Source organism: Electrona antarctica (genome assembly GCF_951216825.1).
Source record: "Electrona antarctica genome assembly, chromosome: 22".
Taxonomy (NCBI): domain Eukaryota; kingdom Metazoa; phylum Chordata; class Actinopteri; order Myctophiformes; family Myctophidae; genus Electrona; species Electrona antarctica.
In genome coordinates this window covers 9,722,011-9,740,125 of record NC_136805.1, presented here as the reverse complement: position 1 = coordinate 9,740,125, position 18,115 = coordinate 9,722,011, and the positions used below count along the sequence as shown (strand labels likewise).

Below are 18,115 nucleotides of genomic sequence, written 5' to 3'. Positions count from 1 at the left end.
ATTACACAATATTCATAGACAGTGCTTGGCGGTCATTGGCTACTACTGTAATGATGCTGCACAAAACATTTCTGTGACAAATTCATAAATGATTGTAAAATCCTACATTTAAATTTCAATAAAAATGCAATGTCTGCTTTTACAATTGTACACAAGTCATCTAAGGATATTCCATGTACACTTGAGTATGCCACACCATGATAATTTGTATTTTTTTACTGAATAAATCTTCCAATAATTTAAAAAGGCTAGAATAGTCTAGATCATTAGCCCTTACCCTTAGGTGGAAATTAACCAAGTACATTTACTCAATTACTGTACTTTATAGCACAAATAGTACTTAAGTATTTTCAATATTACCTTTACTTCTACTCCACTACATCTCAGAAATAAGTACATTCACTAAAGTAGCAGTACAAAAAGTAAAATGTCAATAGTGTGACAAATAGAAAGGGGGCTTAAGGCCTCACTCAGACCTTTGAAACATTGATGCATGCTTGTTGTATGAATGTTGTGAGTGTCATGGCCGCCCCAATGCATTCCCAATGGAAGTCACATGGTTTGTAGTCCACATTTTGGACTATGCATTGGAAATGGAAATGCATTGGGGAAAGCTGTGTCACACCCTTTGTATACAACAAGCATACAGCAATCTGTTGCGACCGTGTGAGTGAGGCCTAAGGCGGCTTCCTTAAAATAAGTGTTAAAGAGCTCTATAATCTGTCAGTACTCATTGCTGTAGTTCACTCTTTCCAGCTCTTTATAGAACAGCAAATGTTATTTAAGCTCTAACCTCTGGCATGCATAGAAAAGCCTTCCTCCTACATCCCCTGCTTTCTACAGCAGTCTGGGCTTAGAACAGTGGTTCTCAAAACGTTCAGCTCAACTGTCGAGACCCCAAAAAAAAGTGCTAAAGCCCTATTTGTATTAAAATAATACAAATATTTGTATTAACAGAATACAAATAGGGAATATCTACAAGCTCCCAGTGTAGCTTGTAGTTCTGCCATTTACCATTTTTGAATATTTTGGAAACATTAAGGTTTTAGAAGATTTCTCAATGGGGTAAATTGTAGGGAAGGTTAAAGAACAGGATATTTACTCCTGTTTTACCCTTTTGGGCTTAAGAAGCATCTTTTCACACTTGTAGTGCAAAGAGGCACCTCCCTCTTGTACGTTTGTGCAAATAAATAACACAGACAAAGTTGCGATAGATGTTTTAAATTAATTTATAAAAAAAAGCATTTACCCACTTAAGCAGAACAAACATCTATCACTTGTTTTCCTTGTGAAACATAGAATACAATCTGAATAGACTTCTTAGCCTGAACAGAATAAAATAACTGAACAAGGAGACTTCCAGCTTCAACACCAAAAGAGAAGAAAAACAAAAGAAAACTAAAGAAAAAAACTAAATAGCCAACGATGACACGGAGAACGTAAAAGAAAGAACAAAGAAGAAAGAAAAATAACAATGAGGGTAAGTGCAGCACTGGTCAGAATCATAATAGCATAGGTTCAGTCTAATCTTCAGTTCCATATTCAGTTATCTGCTCAAGTACATAGTCTCTAGATCCGTAACATGCAAGCTCAAAGAAGCATATGGTCAAATACGCATGGGAATATACTTTTTTATCTCTTAGGATATTTGTAAAATATGAAAAAAATCTGTAGATGTACAGTGATAAAGTTTCTTTTGCATTTGACTGAGCAGAAGAAAAAAATATATATGAAAAGAACAATCCACTCCATATAGTGTTTTCTTTAAGGAAAAGGAGACTACATTCATTTCACTGAACAAAGAGTCCACATACAAATAATAATTAAAAAAAGATCCCAAAATATCAGGTGTCATTTAAATGATTTTTTAAGACCCCCCACTTATAGCTGATAGTGTCGTCGTCTTAATTATTACTAGAATATCTGTGCCTCTGGGGGAGAATAACAAAACAAAAACAAAAAAAACGGAGAAACACTCAAAAGAGATCCAAAGATACACATGTACAACGGAATACTGCATATCTACTCACAACTGTATTTAGGTAGGTCAACATGGAGACTAGCTGCCGAAGATGGGAATGTCCTCACGTACACACGCTTCCCTTTGCGGAACGCAACACTGTCATTTTGATCTCCATTCTTCTTTTTCCTTTCTCTATCAGACACACACACACAGCGCTCGTCCGCAATGCTACCGGGACGATGGCGTTTTGGGTCCTTCCCTTCCTTGGGGAGCACGTCTTGAGTAAAAAACAAAACAACTAAAAAAACAACTAAAAAAAAACATGGAAACCATACCGTCCAAGTCGGCCTCTCTGCGGGGGCGGCAGAGAGAGAATCGTTAAGCTTCGTTTATACTCCGTCATACGTTGTGCCACTGGCCGGAAATAGCCGATCTACAGGCCCTCAATGTGCTGCGACGCGTTTCGGAGTTATAGATCATCTATTTTCGAGCGACACCATCTTACGATGGAGTATATATGAAGCACCATGCTTGGCTACATGACTAAAATGTCAGGTCCTTTTTTTGTGTTGTTCTACAACCGTGTGTTAAGTCTCATTCTCTTTTTTAAGTTATTTATTTTTATTGAAACCACCTGTGCTTCTCGTTAACGGTAAGTCTCGAAAATCGGCGTGGGGTGGGGGGGGTCACAAACATCAGCAACTTCGTTCGTTCTTCATTTTTGTTTCGTTTCACTTTTCCTTTTGGTCTTAAGTTCTTGCATCATATTTCCATGTCTTTTTTTATATACCCAGGAGAGAGGGGGGGGGGGCTCATCACACATTCTGTAGTCCATAGGTCTATTTTGCACGTCTTCTCCTTTTGGCACCTTGGAGTAGATGAAAGCCAGGAAAGGGTCGGTTGAGGGAGGGAGGGAGGTGAGAACTGAAGAGTGAGTTAAGATGGAATAGTAGATTCATTAGGCTCAACGGAGTATAGCAGGGGTCAGTATCGAGGTCAGAGGAGCTAGTTGTTGACAGCCTGTTCCCTGGCCCTCCCATCTCCGTCTCTGTCCGTGTCGGGGTTGTCGTTAATCGCGGGGGTTACATCCGCCCCGGCGTCCTCCATCTTGACCCTCTTGCTGTCGGGCTGGTCTTGCTGTTGGTCTCCATTCTGCCTCTTGGTAGGAAGGGATGCAGAGGCCGATGCGTGGGTCGCCAGGAGATGGAGAGGGTTCGCCACGGCTGGCAGAGGAAAACAAAATGTTTTTTTTTTTTTAAATACTAGAACAGACCACAGCAGCCAGCGTTTGGACATACATTTTTGAAATTTTCTCCACTACCGTTCAGTATAAGACATGGTGTCAGGTGCTAAAAAATGCACAATAAATAGGCCGCAATCTGCAACATGGCATGCGTAAGGAATTGCTGTTATGTTCCATGAAGAATTTCCTCAGTGCAATAAGAAGCACTTCATTTAGTTTTCGGTAAACGGGTTGAATGAGAATCGGATTTATAAAAATGCATGTGCATGCAAAGTACTGTCTAACGTTTTATGTAGTGCTTTCGCAGTGTTCTTGTGATATCACATTGTTTACCGTACTAAAGTACGGTAAACAATACAGCTTTATCCTTTAATCCTCCAGCCGTTTGTTACCTGTGGTAGCAGCAGTACTGATGGGAATCAGGTGCGTCCCATTTTGTGTGATGGCCTTTATTGGAAGCTGATGGTGGCCAAGCTGGGCTTGTTGCACAATGGTAACAGTTGTAACAGGTGTGGCCTGAGAGGTCTGGATGATGCGACCTCCACCTATAGAGGTAGTGATGGCTGGAACCTGCTCCACTTTTACTACAGAGAGAGAGAGAGAGAAATAGATTTAGAATGACTTGCATGTGGCAACTGAAGTTGATGGCAAGCGGTTTGAAGCTCTATCATTCAGAGGTAATTGCAATGATGTCCACAACTACAGTAAAGGCAACCAGTAGGGTGACCACCAACAGCTGCATTATAGTAGGTATATTGTATTTAACATACCGTCCCGTACACATTGTTTAAAATGCTTTATTCATTACAATAGGTCCCTTGTCGTAGCTCTAAACCAAGACCTTTCAACATACAATAATAATTATTCACCCATGTGTTGGCGATACGATCAAACATTTCCGACTGTATGAAATCCAGAATGTGCAACCACTGGGGAAAGACACCGCGGCACAAAAAGTGCCGTTTCAGTAACAAGTTACACACAACCAAGATGCCAGTGACAGTACAGTTAGGCGCGATTCATACTCCTATTTTAGAGCCGAATAAAAGTCGGTTTGGCTCTGTAAGAGCCTACAATGTGACGTCATTTGAGGTTCGGGGGGAGGGGGGGGGTACCGTCCTAAAGTCGGCTCTTCGGTGCTACTGAAAATTTCTGACGAGCCGAAATCATTTCTGCACTACAGCGGTAAAATAGGAGTATGAATCGGCCCTTAGAAAGTGACTGGACCACCCTGGACTGAACGGGAGGGGATCAGAACAATACATCTGCCATCACTTGACTTTTCGGACTGAATTACGCAATGTCCCCAGATTACCCAGCTTTGTGTGTACCCCATAGCGATGATTTGATTGGCTGAGCAGACCATAGTGATGATTTCATTGGCTGAGCAATGTACGTATTGAGGATACAAAGTGAGGACAGAAAAGTGAGGACGCCAATTTGTGATTGTAATTAGCAGGCAACAGTGCAACACTATCTCTCTCTCTCTGTTTGTTTCTGGCACAACAGCACCACTTTTGCCCCTACTGGTACTCATAGTCACATAGGTGAGGACACATAGGTGAGGACGGACGGACATTGCTGTTCCTTGGAGTGGTTGCACAACTCAAGAAATGTTCATCTAACAAAATGCAATGTTTATTTTATTTAGTTTGCTTATAATGTTTAACTAGAAACTGTTGCCGTCTATATATATTTTTTTGAGGGGTGCAACCATAGGGTGCAGCCACTCCAATGCCCGGCTTTGTCCGTCCCTGGTGTCCCTGTGTATGTTTAGGAACGTTAGGGTACCAACAGAAGGCGCTGTTGCACCACTCAATTCAGATTGGTCAGATTTTTTTCTCACAAAACAAGAACAAAAATTGGCATCTGGTCAGTCTAATTTCTACTGTGTGACACAACACAACTAATTAGTGACATCATCGGCTGATGCAGTGTTTGAGTTGGGATGACGACACGCTTTAACCCATTTTGGGCGGGAACCCCTTTTGGTGTTAGCATTATGTTATGCTTTAGCTATTGAAAAATAGCAGATCTACAAGCTTATAGCGCGCCACCGAGTGGCGCGCTACGAGCTTGTAGGTCTGCTATTTTTGAGTGGTGTAAACCACTCCTACAACTGGCTTTGTTAGTTGAGTTGAGTGGTGTAAACCACTCCTACAACTGGCTTTGTTAGTCTGTCTGTGCGTCAAAAAATGAGCATGGTGCATTGTGATTGGCCGGAATGAGACATTACGTCAGTGACCACAGCTGATCAGGCTATATAAGACCTTTCACCACTCAGTTCACACGGGTGTGATTTTTGAAAAATCAAAGAACTACTGACATAGAAACAGTTTTTGTTGAGTGGTGTAAACCACTCCTACAACTGGCTTTTTTGTGCAGAAAAAATGAGCATAGTTGCTATGTTCACCCTGTTGTAATGACGTAATGAAATCACACCCGGGTGAACAGGGTGAACATAGCAACCATGCTCATTTTTTCTGCACAAACAAAGCCAGGTAATGAAATCACACCCGGGTGTGATTTCATTACGTCAGACATGATTTCATTACGTCAGACAGACCTTATACCACTCAGTTCACACGGGTGTGATTTTTTCAGAAACAGAAAGGATGTAGAAGACATTTTTAGAATCTGATCTCAGGTCAAAATGGGTTAACAGTACACCTAGTTAGAACGTGACCGGACCACCCCTTGGGCCAAAAAAAAAGAGAAAGGAAGATGGAACCAAACCAAACCTTTGATATCCTGGTGGTCTCCGCCTCCGTTCTCCTGAGGTTCCGTCTTAATGGCGGCGGTCGTCATGGTGACCGTGGGGATCTGGTGGACCACGTGCACCGTTTGCATGACGGAGTTGGAGTTGGCGGACGTGACCATGGTGGGCGTGGCCATGGTGTAGGTCACAGGCTTCATGGTGGCGTTCTGAGACGTCATCTGGCGCTGCACGGCGATCAGGACCGGCTGGTTGTTCAGCGTCGAGCCTATTGAAGGGAAAGGAGTAAGGAATTCCAGAAGAGGTCTGGCTATGTTGTTTGTATTCAACACAGAAAAGACAGGACACACGTTTCAATGCTTGGTTTTCAAAAACTTTTTTTTTTGCCGCAAAATATCAAGGCAAATATAGATCTTACATGCTCGCAACGCAATATGAGCTCTTTTCTTTTTACATTTCAGAAATGTGTGATATTAAAATAGAATGTATATACAATGTTCATGACATCTATAATGACATGTCTAAAATAGGGGCACCCGGTTGAAAGGTAGTTAAAGCATATTTTTGGGGGTATAGAATGTTCCTCTGTATTGGGAAATGAGTCTGCACAAAGTACTCCTAGTCGAAAGTATAGTTATATTGAAATAATGTGTGGTTGTTGTCACATAACAGCACTCTATAGAGCACAGAAGTCTGACGTCAATATCGGGGCGCAAGTACACAGGTTCATGTACTTTTTATTTGCATTGTAATCCACATAGGGGTATTTTAGATCGCCTCATATAAGTACTGTTTCACTCATATGGATATAAAGAATCAACTGACAGAGAAAACACTAATGTTACTGCTGCTGAATTAGTTACATTTTCGCTAGAAACAGACTGTATCAAATATAAGCATTAGCGTTTTCTCTCAAAGTGATTGACTGTCGTAAACGATACTGAGGCACCTCCCTGACAATATCGCAGAGACAGCTTTTTTTTTGGACCACAATGCTTATGAGACGATTTCAAGATGACCCAATGTTATCCTCCATAGAGAAATCGCTTCCGTGAACCAGGGGATGAGCGAGTGACGTCAGGACTTCGGGGCTCTATTAGTGAAACCCTGCTTTACAACCTTCAACCTTGTTATGCGTTTCCATGCCAAACTGGAAGTGTGGAAAGAAGTCAATGATAAAAGGTGTCACAAAATGACAAAAAGGCACGCACATCCTGTCCTGCTGGGCCTAGTGGATCAAAAATTCAACATGAAAAAACAATAGAATCCGCAGACATCGTGGGTATCATTTATTTACCAATAAAAGAAAATACCTGCGATGGGAGCAGGTATGGTGGTGATGGTGTGCAGATTTGATTGTTTTTTCATGTGGAAAAAAAGGTCAATCATGAACGATTGACATGATGGAAACAACTTGGATAGCGTGGCCAACCAATTTTGTGAGCACAAATCAAAGTGTATGTCTGATATAAATGGTATGGCATGCAGGGTAGGGTACTGCTCTGGTCTTTTACCAGGGGCATTCTGTGCGAAGCGAGCCTCTTGGATGACAGCGAGTTTGGGTTGGACTGTAGTGATTGGTGCAGGGGCTGGCGGTGGGGGGGTGGGCTCTGGCTCCATGGGAACTGGGGAGCCCTCTCTGGACAGGCTGTCTGGGGTCTGGACCCCACTGGAGTGAGCAGACAGCGCCCCTGTGTGGTTGGGAGAGGCAGGAGCACTCCTGGGATGAAAAGGGGGGGGGGGGGGGGAACAAAAATAAACTGAGATACGCTTTGATTCCTAAACGGCAATGTTTGCACAAGGAGCAATCATGTAACCACAACGCTGAAATTCTTCCCCACTATTATTTTATTTTAACCAGACGGGTGACTCGAGCTTTACCTGGATGATAGGGGTCCCAGCGGAGTCCTGAAGCAGGGTACCCCCCTAGGCCTGCGCTTCCTGAAAGCCTGCTCTATCAACTTGCTCTCGGAGGATGGGTCAATCCTCCAGAACGAGCCTTTACCCGGCTCTTCCTGGGACCGCGCTACTTTGATGAAGTAACGGTTCAAGGACAGGTTGTGGCGAATTGAGTTCTAGAAGACCAGGAAAAACAAGCAAACATAACATGAGTGGGAAAATCATTTAATGTTTTTCTTCACGGCATGGCCAAGACTTTTAACCGTTTGTCTGTCTGTCTGTCTGTCTGTCTCCTTGACAGTAGACCATAACAGCTCCTGACACTGTGTGCACGACATCATGAAACAGAGGCAAGTGACGATATTCAGACCGCGGCCATCTTGCCAGCAAGGTGCTAACTAGGTGCAACTTCCCATAGACAGCCCAGTCACACAAGTATTGGAGTTTGGAAGCACTCGTTTTTAGTAAAGCAACCTCCTGCATTATGTGCAAATTCAAAACAGGTGGTATGCAGGGCTGTTGAGTGATATCCAACGAGCACTCCCAAACTCTGACACTTAAGACAAAAAATAAACTGCACGGAATTTCTTGACAGGAAGTAGCTCATAACATTATGTCTACGGTGGATTTTTATGAAACAAAAACTTTACAGATTGAAAGAGGATAATTCAAGCTTTCTGTACAGCTCCAATGTTTGTGAGTTTGACATTGTTTAACCGTTTCCGTACATAGGGCGTCGCCACACGTCCTAGGGGTCCCAATCGACGCGTACAGCCGACGTGTGAGGACGTCCTAGCGCATCCTCAATGATACGGGGCGAGATAAGAATATTCTGAATTTTTTCCTTTTTTTTTTATTTGTCAGTTCGCCTTTCGGCTACCGTATGCTACACTCTAGGCAATTGTTAGCTTACCATTGACTTAGCCGGAAAGAATGACTCGTCTCGACCTACGACCTACGATCGCAATGTAAGCTAGCTATGTAAAGTAAACTTTTTTTAGTGGATTGTTTCCGGGTCATGGGTTTCCGAGTAAAAGCGGCCATGTCTTTCCAGCACCCCAGAGCTCCTATTTTGAAGGACTTCCGGCACTGATTGTGTTAATACAATTAGATAGGACTTTTCTGTTTGGATGAAGGGCTGTGACCGTCTATGGGAAGTTGCACCTAGTTAGCACCTTGCTGGCAAGATGGCCGCGGTCTGAATATCGTCAATGCAGCATGAAGTCTGCACAAACCAAAGTTTGAATTAAATAAGCGAAAACCGTACGGTGGACTCCATGTTGCTCCCTGGAAGGAAAGAAACATGCGCAATGGGCTATATGCAGCCAACACTTCCGTGTTCAGCTTCCTTGGTCTCAATTGCGCATGTTTCTTTCCTTCCAGGGAGCAACATGGAGTCCACCGTACGGTCTTCGCTTCCTGTCCACATTTAATAGTCCTTGCACAACCCAAGGAAGTTTAGAGATAGAAGTGTCATGGTCATGTGACTGTGCTGCGCCATGACACTTCCATGGGAGCCAAAGCTTGCACCAGAAGTTACATGAATACAAAGCAGTGAGATCCTGACCCACAGGAACGCACCCAGGGTGCCGGCCCGATTCCGGCAAGCCGCCCCGCGTCCGAAACGGTTGAGAAATGACAGAGTTACCGTGTGGGGGTCCCTCTACTGTACTGTACTGGCACACCCGAAATCACCATACAGTTAATATGTGTGTTTGTTTGTGTGTGTTAGGTTGCGCACAGGTGGTGAAAAACAACCACGCTGTTTTCGTGCTCAGACGCACCCACCCACCCAGCCACCCACACACATCGCTCCGTAAGGGAGTGGTTGCACCACTCAAACAAAATACGCAGCGTACAAGACTTTGTTTTGTTTTTCTTCTTACTAATTATTTGATCGGCCCAAAACATTGTGTTTGTTGAAATGATTTGTCACAATTCGAGTTGGCTTTGTACGAGGCTTAAAAGCCTAAATACTTTTTGAAATGTCTATGGGGAAAATGAAATGGGGAATTATTTCCTGGGCCCTCGTCGTTCTGAAAGGGGGCGGGACTGCGACGCTCCATAAGGAGATGTAGACGGGCACAGTCCCAGTGTCCCACTAGTTGACATGCACACATGCAGACAGTTTTTGAGCGGAGCCTCCACTCCATTACGCAGCTATGCGTGTCCCTTTGTCTGTCCGAGCATGGAAAGCGGCAACACGTTAACCCTGTCATTTTCTCGACCGTTTCGAACGCGGGAAGGCTTGACGGAACCGGGCCATCCCCCTGGGCGCGTTCCTGAGATGTTCCGGGGAACCGGTAACTGTCATCTTTCAAAGATTTATTTTCCAAATATAATCAAAGTACAGTACAGAGTACAGTACACAGCACAGTGACAGTACAGTAACTATAACAATGAATGTATAGTTGCATCGCTCAGTTCACACTGAGGTGTGATTTTTTTTGTGCAGTTTCACCACTGCATTGTGATTTTATTGGCTGTGTTCAACAACTGCACTCACAGTAAAAGATTGGGCAGGGAGGCTACGCCATCTTTTGACCGTCTTATTTGTTTTATGCGTCTTTCCTCTTTCTTTATTAAGATAGAACAGCAGAGAGACAGGAAACTAAGAGTAGTGAGAAATACAACACTGGTCTCCAGACAGAACCGAATTGGGGACGCTGCATCATGGTTGGAGCAGAATCCAGTCAGCACGCCCCAGGGAAGAATCGTTTACAAAACATGTTCAAGTAGTGTTATTATGGGATCTAATGAAAGCCATGACAACTGGATGAATGTTGAAGTGCAACAGAGCCTGGCACAGCAGACATTTCAGAAACTATAGGCCCCAAAATCAATGCATTTCACTGAAATAGCTCACTGTACCACAAAAAAAAAATCACACCCGTGTGAACTGAGTGGTGCAAGGCCTTATATAGTCTGATCAGCTGTCAGTGACGTCACACACTAACTATAGCAACCATGCTCACGTGACCTGTGCACGGACACTACGTACACAGGTACACAAACATACAGACAAAGCTGGTTGTTGTAGTGGTTTGCAGTTGCACCACTCAAAAAAGTGTGGCTTAGCAGAGAGGAGACACTGACCTGCCAGCCTTTGTCTGCTGTCCGGTAGTAGGGGTAATTCTTGGTGATGTGAGTGTATATTCCATTCAGTGTCAGCTGTTTGTCTGGGGCCATGGTGATAGCTTGAACTATTAGCTGTGCATATGAATACGGAGGTTTGGAGTCATCCTGTGGAAAGAAAGAAAAAAGAAAAAAAATGTTTACAAGTTTACTGTCTCACACATTCATTTACGCACAGTTAAAAATATCAACTAGGCCTTGTGCTCCAAAGTCTGGGTTTTCACTGGTGTTAATATTTAGACTTCAATGTGTAACCAGGCACATTCAATGTCCCTTGATATCCTCACATTATCATTGCGTACACACTTTCTAAACCCCTTCAAACATATGAATACATGAAGGAAGATTAATTCACACCACAGCTGTTCCTCTCATACCTTGGGGCTGTCTCCACCTGAGGCCTCTTTGTCATTTTCTGATTGGGAGTTGTCCCCTATAAGGTCAGAGGTCAAAACACGGCCCATCCTGTAGCTGGACAGTCCTGCGCCCCGTGGACTTGAGGGGCAAGAGTTTGCCGCACTGTGAAATGAACAAGAGTCCCTTGTGAGTCTTACATGCTATACTTGTGTGTGGTACAATGAAGGAGGTGACGCACACAGAGAAAGCTAGCATTTCCATCTGATGTTAAGAATTCTGTTCAGTCTCACCTAAGGGTACCGGTTGGTGAAGGCAAGGGGCTCATGAGGTGGGCTATGTTGTCTGGAATGTTGATGGTCAGCGGTGAAATCTGTGGCTGGACGGGCTTGACCGGCGACTCCGGCACGTTCCTTCGTTCCTTCTTGTCAGTGGACAGGGCTGTGAACGTGATCTTTATACTTGTGCTGGGGAACCGAAAACAGCACCTGGGTGGGGGGGGGATGAAAAGATTAAACGTGTGTTTTAGTCAATCACACAAAATGCTTATATGCTTGATAAATCTAATTAAGACAGCCCAAATCAAGACAACACACACGGGTCAGTAGGGTGATGAACAAAATCAAATCACAATATTTTTGGACCAAATACCTCAATATCGAGATGATAATATTGTATTGTGTGTTTTTCAAAGACTTTCACCGACATTAGCAGGTCTACAAGATCACAAGACTATTTTACAATTGTTCAAGTATAAAATAAGTGACCAGGAAAAGACCAACACCTATGCCATATTACGATATATCGATATAGTATTTAAATATTGCCAAGACCTAACACACGTTTATTTCCCCTCTTGTTTGCAAAGGTCCATTTCCATAGAAAAAAGCCAATCCTGCACGTTTCACCTTTGATTTATAAAAGAAAGGGGTGATTTTTGGCCACAAGGACTTTTCTTGAAATGGCTATTGTAACTGAAACATTTTTAATAAATCGATGTACAAGATGTTAAATCTTGTGTGCAAGTGTGTGGGAAATCAATATACCAACTTAAATTACATTTGTGAAATGATTGTTCATATTTGTTTAAATGCATATGGCAAATGCTTTTCACAATAGGTTAAGTCAAGGGGAACTACTCTGCCTTCTTGTTAGAAATATCATGAGAGAAGAATACACGTTGCTCCTTTACCCTAATGATAGTTCTGGTCCATAGCTCTAATGCGTTGCATTTAGAGCTGTTACTCTCGACTTCCGCGGCTCGCATGAATGCAGACCAGCCTCTCGTCTTTAGCGTAAATACAAATAACGTTTTTGCTACTCACCAAAACAAAGGCGGGTTGTGTCATTAGAAAGCCTACTTTCCTTAGTGGAAGCACTCTGAGCCCCCCACCACACGTATAAACGGTACTATTTGGCCAGAAAGGGATTTGTTTTTCACCGGAGGAAAAATATTCTCTATGATGCAAATTCTCTGGGCAATATCAGTAGAAGGTGCAGTGGAGTAACTAAAAGTTATTTTTTCCCGGTGGAAACAAAATTCCCTTTTGGCCAAAAAGTAACGTTTATACGTGTGGTGGGGGGCTCAGAGTGCTCCCACTAAGGAAAGTAGGCTTTCTAATGACACAACCCGCCTTTGTTTTGGTGAGTAGCAAAAACGTTATTTTTATTTACGCTAAAGACGAGAGGCTGGTATGCATTCATGCGAGCAGCGGCAGTCGAGAGTAACATAGCTCTAAATGCAACGCATTAGAGCTATGGATCAGAGCTACCCTAATGATGATCACTGGCAACATGTAAGCCAGTTGAGTGTCAACAGAAGCTAGGTGGGGAGCATTTGGACAGGATTTAAATATGGATGTCCATCACAGCTGTTATGTAACAGGCCATGTCTAAACATGTCTTATTTATTATTAATAGGATATATTTGGACCACTTGCTGACTGGTGGCATTCATTGCTTGTTACAGCAAATTGCTTCCACTGCAGGGATTCAATAAAAATAGAAAGAAAGGGTAAGGTTAAAAAATAAAATAAATTAAAATGCACATTAAAATGTTGGTCACATTTATTAACTCTATCATTTAAAATAACCAATGGTGCAAGTACACAAGTGCAATGACTCTAGTTGAGGTACTTGCGTTTCGTTAATGTTTATACTTACTACTACAATATATCACTAGGCTACATCAGAGGCTAATGTAGTACTTTCTACTCCACTACAATAATTTGACAAATTTAGTTACACTGCAGATTGATTATGAATACAAAACATAGATTATCTGATAAACGATGCATTGTTGTTGTTGTTGTTGTTACTGGTTAAGATACTCATCAGCACAAAGACCGCCTTTACCAGCTGCAACGTTAATCAACAATTACATTGCGAAATGGGACATTCTTCATATTACTTTAGATACACATTTTGATGCAAATACTAAAAAAGGGGGGGTGGTGACGAAGAATGCAGGACTTTTTACTTGTAACAGTATTTTTTGCATTGTGGTCTTTCTACTTTTACGTTAAATAAAAAATAAGCATTGTACTTCTTCCACACCGCTGAAACTGAAAATGAAAATGAACCTAGGAGCTTCCTGTGCAAGGACGCAGCCAGCAGTGTAAACACTCCACCGGCCAACATGAGGCCAGGGTTGACATTGAGCCAGCTCAACACACGGTCCACACACTGACTGACTGCACTCCTTTACTAGCCGCTAGTAGAACACCGTGCACGCGGCTTACTATTAACTATACTATACAACGATAAATCACGATGTGTGGTTGTGTGTGTGTAAACGAGACACTACTACTGCAGCAGCGGGTCAGTAGTTAGTTGCACAAACTAAATAGCTTCAATTGTTTGCTCCTATGTTAGCATTGCCGGCTAGCGTGTTTGGGTGTTGCTGCTTGGACACAACACGTGCAGCGGCACAGCAACAACACACACAACAATAACACAAGAGAGGACGTTCGATCCGCACGCCGTTTTCTGCTGATCGTGGCTCATTGATATTCTTTCCGATCCAAAACACAGACAATTGATCAATGTATATATTGTTTAATCTTACATCCGTGGCAGCTGGAGAGGTGGAGCCCCTCGTCTCTGGAACACCCCGTCTACAAACACCCCGTTTTTCCCCAGGCATCGGAGATAAAAATCCCCGCTGCCGGTGCCGTCCTCCCCCGCGGTGAAGATCTCCAGGTGCCGGCGGGAGATGAAGCTGGAGTGTCCCATGCTGACGTCCACCGAGCCCTGCGACGAGTTCCGACCGATCGTCACCGACCTTTTCTTCATCAGGTACTCGAATTCTCGGCCCTCGAGCCGGGCTACTGCCGACCCCGACATCCCGCTTACCACCGCCATCTTCTAGCTGCTCTCAATTTAGGTTGAATAAGGGAAGATAGAGGCCACAATTTGTGAGCACGTGCTCGGAATTTAGTGGGGCTGGGTGTAAATATTTTTTTAGGGGGCTCTTTTAAAAAACGGGGGATCCGAATTTAATCCGTTGAACAATTTTTAGAGCAGGAACGTGCCAGACCGGGGACACACAGCGGCTCCGACCCACCGCCGCGACAGAGAGAAAGAGAAGAGGCATCGGCCAATCAAAAACGGCCAAACGGGCGGAAATACCGCGACGGGCGTCGCGTCCGACCAATGAGAGGCGACCATGGGCAGGCAGGCTGGGTCGTGTTTACCAATGACAACAACAATATAAATAGTCCGTAGAAATGGTTGGTTGCACCGCAGGGCCCTGACACGCAGATCGATGGCAGGTTGTAAATTGTGGCTCTTTGAAAAATGCACGGATTGGAGTTTCAGGGGCTCTGAAAATGTGTACTTGTTTATGTCAACAATTGCTACAATTTGTAGCAAATTGTTGACATATATTAAGGCCTATAGGTCTCACTTCTATGTCCAAACATGTTTAAATGATTGTATAAAGCATACATTTATTCTTTATTTCTTTAATTTGACATTTTGGGGAAAAATATAACAAGCCTTCTTGGGTTTAAAAGAAATCCTTTTAGCAGAGACCTTGTATTGAATTGTACTTTCCTGTGCTAGTATTCGATCAAGCACAAAAACAAACATTGAGGTCCCCAGACGTCTCAAGTGTCCACTCTCTACGTGACCTGTCCTGAGATCAGCTAGTGGTTCAAGAGCTTCACTATTAAATGGATCAGACCGGTCTCGTCTAGACGGATCACAATGAGATGACTGTGATTGTGAACAGTGACTGACAGGTCTGTGTCAGATCAGATGTTCTCCAAAGATACCATTACATACATCACATCTTTTTTTGATTGATTGATTGAAGAATTTATTAACAGTTTGCAGAATTACAGTACATTTCAAGCACAAACTCAATACAAAGGCTGTTAACTGTGAGTGGACGACCCAATTAAGCATTACACTTGTTTCCAACAGGGTCCACCATGTTCAAATCATCAAAACATTTAGAGACGTACAAATAGACACTTCTATAGACAGAACAGGAATTCATCAAAAAAGAATTCATCAAAAAGGAGGTAAAAAGGGAAAAGAAAAATATACAGTGAGGGGAAAAAAAAGGGGGGGCGGGGGGGGGGGATTCACGTTCAGCTCCGTTAAATTGTTTGTTTTCCTTGGAGGAGCTGCGTTGGGTCCCCAAGTCGGCTCCGTGGCCGTACCTTGAGTTGGCTGTGTGGCCGTGACCATCTCTTTTGTTGTCCTTGCGTTGGGTCCCCAAGTTGGCTCAGTGGCCATACCTTGAGTTGGCTGTGTGGCCGCGACCGTCTCTTGTGTTGTCATTGCGTTCGTGTTTGAGGGATTCCGATTTTACAGGGGCCAGTTTCGAATTGCAGCCGTCCGTAGGTGCCCTTTGAGAGCGGTTTTGAAAGAGTCAAGGGATTCGCATGTCTTAATGACAGTTGGTAGGGCGTTCCACATTTTAGTGGCATCTATCTTATCTATCTAATTTAATTTCCCTGACAAATGTATATAAATAAATAGAATAGTGAAATTATGCCAAGTTGTATGAATATGTACTAAAGTCTCTGTGACTACCTGGTGCATGGCAAGACACGACGTAAAACAGAGCAGAACAAATAATTGTAATACCCATAGACTGATGGGAATCCAAATTAGCCTGGCTAATAAGGCTAAATCCAAATTCCACGAAAATCCTTGCCAGGATTTGCATGCAACGGGTTAGTTTACAATCCTCTGTTCAGTGGAATGCTATGGAGGTCGTTTATTATAGTGTGTGTCTGTTGTGAATGTGTACGCAGGCCATTGACAATATCATTGAGGGTTGCGCACCACGTTTTGTAGTCGATTCGACAAAACAAAAACAACTCTAGTGATTATAGATTGTGCGGCTGCAAATAGAGAAGGCAATGCATTCAAGAAAACCATGCGCCATCCACGCGTGTTCTCTTTCGATGACATCATCACCACACACATACACACCATAGAGTTATAAGATACACACACACACGCGCGTAACACCGGCGTGTTCAAGAATCGACCCTGCGCTAATAGCTGCGCATACTGGGCTGCGCATATACAGCATTGGTTCTCAAACCTTTTCATGCCCATATTAATGTGTTGTTACAATCCTTAAATAGCAGATCTCCAAGCTCACAGCTGGCAGTGGTTATGGTTAAATTGATTTTGATGCTGTTAATACATTTCGCTGGGGACTCCTTGGAACATCCTGACTGTCATCCTCAATGACCCATGGGGTTCGCTCCCTGGACCCGGGACCCCATTTTGAGGGTCCATACAGGATGATGATGATAAATAGCAGTTTATTGCAATTTATTGAGGGGTTAGTAAGTTAGTTGAAGTTTAGTTAAGATACTTTAACTGTTTTGTCCCAACTTGTAAAGTTGTAGGCTACTGCATGGTCAACAAACGTATTATTTCATTGGTGTGCTATGCATGCACCTCTTGGTACCACAGCACCCCAAAGGCCCTTAAAACAAGGCTCCAGACTTCCCAAAACAAACTGGTCAGGCTTCTACTTGACCTCACCCCCCGAACCCACCTTACCCCTGCCCACTTTGACAGGCTGGAATGGCTTAGGGTCGACGACAGAGTGAGAGTACAGCATCTTGCAATGGGTCTGGTCCAAAAGGTTCGATACACCACCAAGATACCCATGTACCTGTCTAAATACTTCCTTAATGTTAGCAAAGTCCACACCCACAACACCAGAAGGAGTGCAACAAACCATGTGCAACCCAGATTCGGCACAAACAAGGGACTACATTCTTTTCGCTCCTATGCCACCAAAATGTGGAACGCCCTACCAACAGTCATTAAGACATGCAAATCCCTTGACTCCTTCAAAACCGCTCTCTAAGGGCACCTACGGACAGCTGCAATTCGAAACTGGCCCCGTACAATCTCCCCCCAGAAACACCCACCCACCCGCCCCTTTTCCCCTCACTGTATATGTTTCTTTTCTCTTTTTACCTCCTTTATGATTAATTCCTGTTCTGTTCTTTGACTATATAGAAGTGTCTATTTGTACGTCTCTAAATGTTTTGATGAATTGAGCAAGGTGGACCCTCTTGTAAACTAGTGTAATGCTTTATTGGGTCGTCCCTTTGTATTGAGTTGTGCTTGAAATGTACTGTAATTCAGTAAATCAGTGAATCAGTAAATCAGTGTTAACAAATTGATACCGTATATGCTGTATACAGATACATCATCCTGAATCTCCTGATTCATGTGAGCTTTCTGTTCTGTGTGGGCATCTCAGTGGAAGGATCCTCGAAGGAACTGATGTATGAGGCACAAGATGATTACATGTTTA

At 43.3% G+C, this 18,115-nt stretch overlaps 1 protein-coding gene across 2 annotated transcripts; it reads right to left on the bottom strand.

Annotated features, from left to right (window-relative positions):
- Positions 1-1,211: 1,211 nt before the first annotated feature.
- On the bottom strand, positions 1,212-14,925 carry LOC306915183 (forkhead box protein K2-like). 2 transcript variants are annotated; one of them, XM_079492447.1, is made up of 9 exons: positions 14,378-14,925; positions 11,604-11,798; positions 11,334-11,475; positions 10,918-11,064; positions 7,804-7,997; positions 7,437-7,642; positions 5,948-6,190; positions 3,599-3,790; positions 1,212-3,186 (listed from the first exon to the last, which is right to left on the bottom strand). In XM_079492447.1, the coding sequence occupies exons 1-9, from the start codon at positions 14,671-14,673 to the stop codon at positions 2,969-2,971; spliced, it is 1,833 nt and encodes a 610-aa protein (XP_079348573.1). In that variant the 5' UTR covers positions 14,674-14,925; the 3' UTR covers positions 1,212-2,968. The 2 variants fall into 2 exon arrangements, with proteins under 2 accessions (XP_079348573.1, XP_079348572.1); XM_079492446.1 differs by having other exon boundaries at positions 5,948-6,232; positions 14,378-14,924.
- Between the last annotated feature and the right edge of the window lie 3,190 nt (positions 14,926-18,115).

Excerpts from the sequence above, each read along its gene's own strand:
- LOC306915183 (XM_079492446.1), bottom strand. The coding sequence starts at position 14,673 with ATGGCGGTGGTAAGCGGGATGTCGGGGTCGGCAGTAGCCCGGCTCGAG. Across the intron at positions 7,643-7,803 it reads CTGGGACCCCTATCATCCAG|GAGTGCTCCTGCCTCTCCCA; the intron begins GTAAAGCTCGAG and ends TTTTCATCCCAG. Across the intron at positions 3,187-3,598 it reads CAGTACTGCTGCTACCACAG|CCGTGGCGAACCCTCTCCAT; the intron begins GTAACAAACGGC and ends TTCCTCTGCCAG.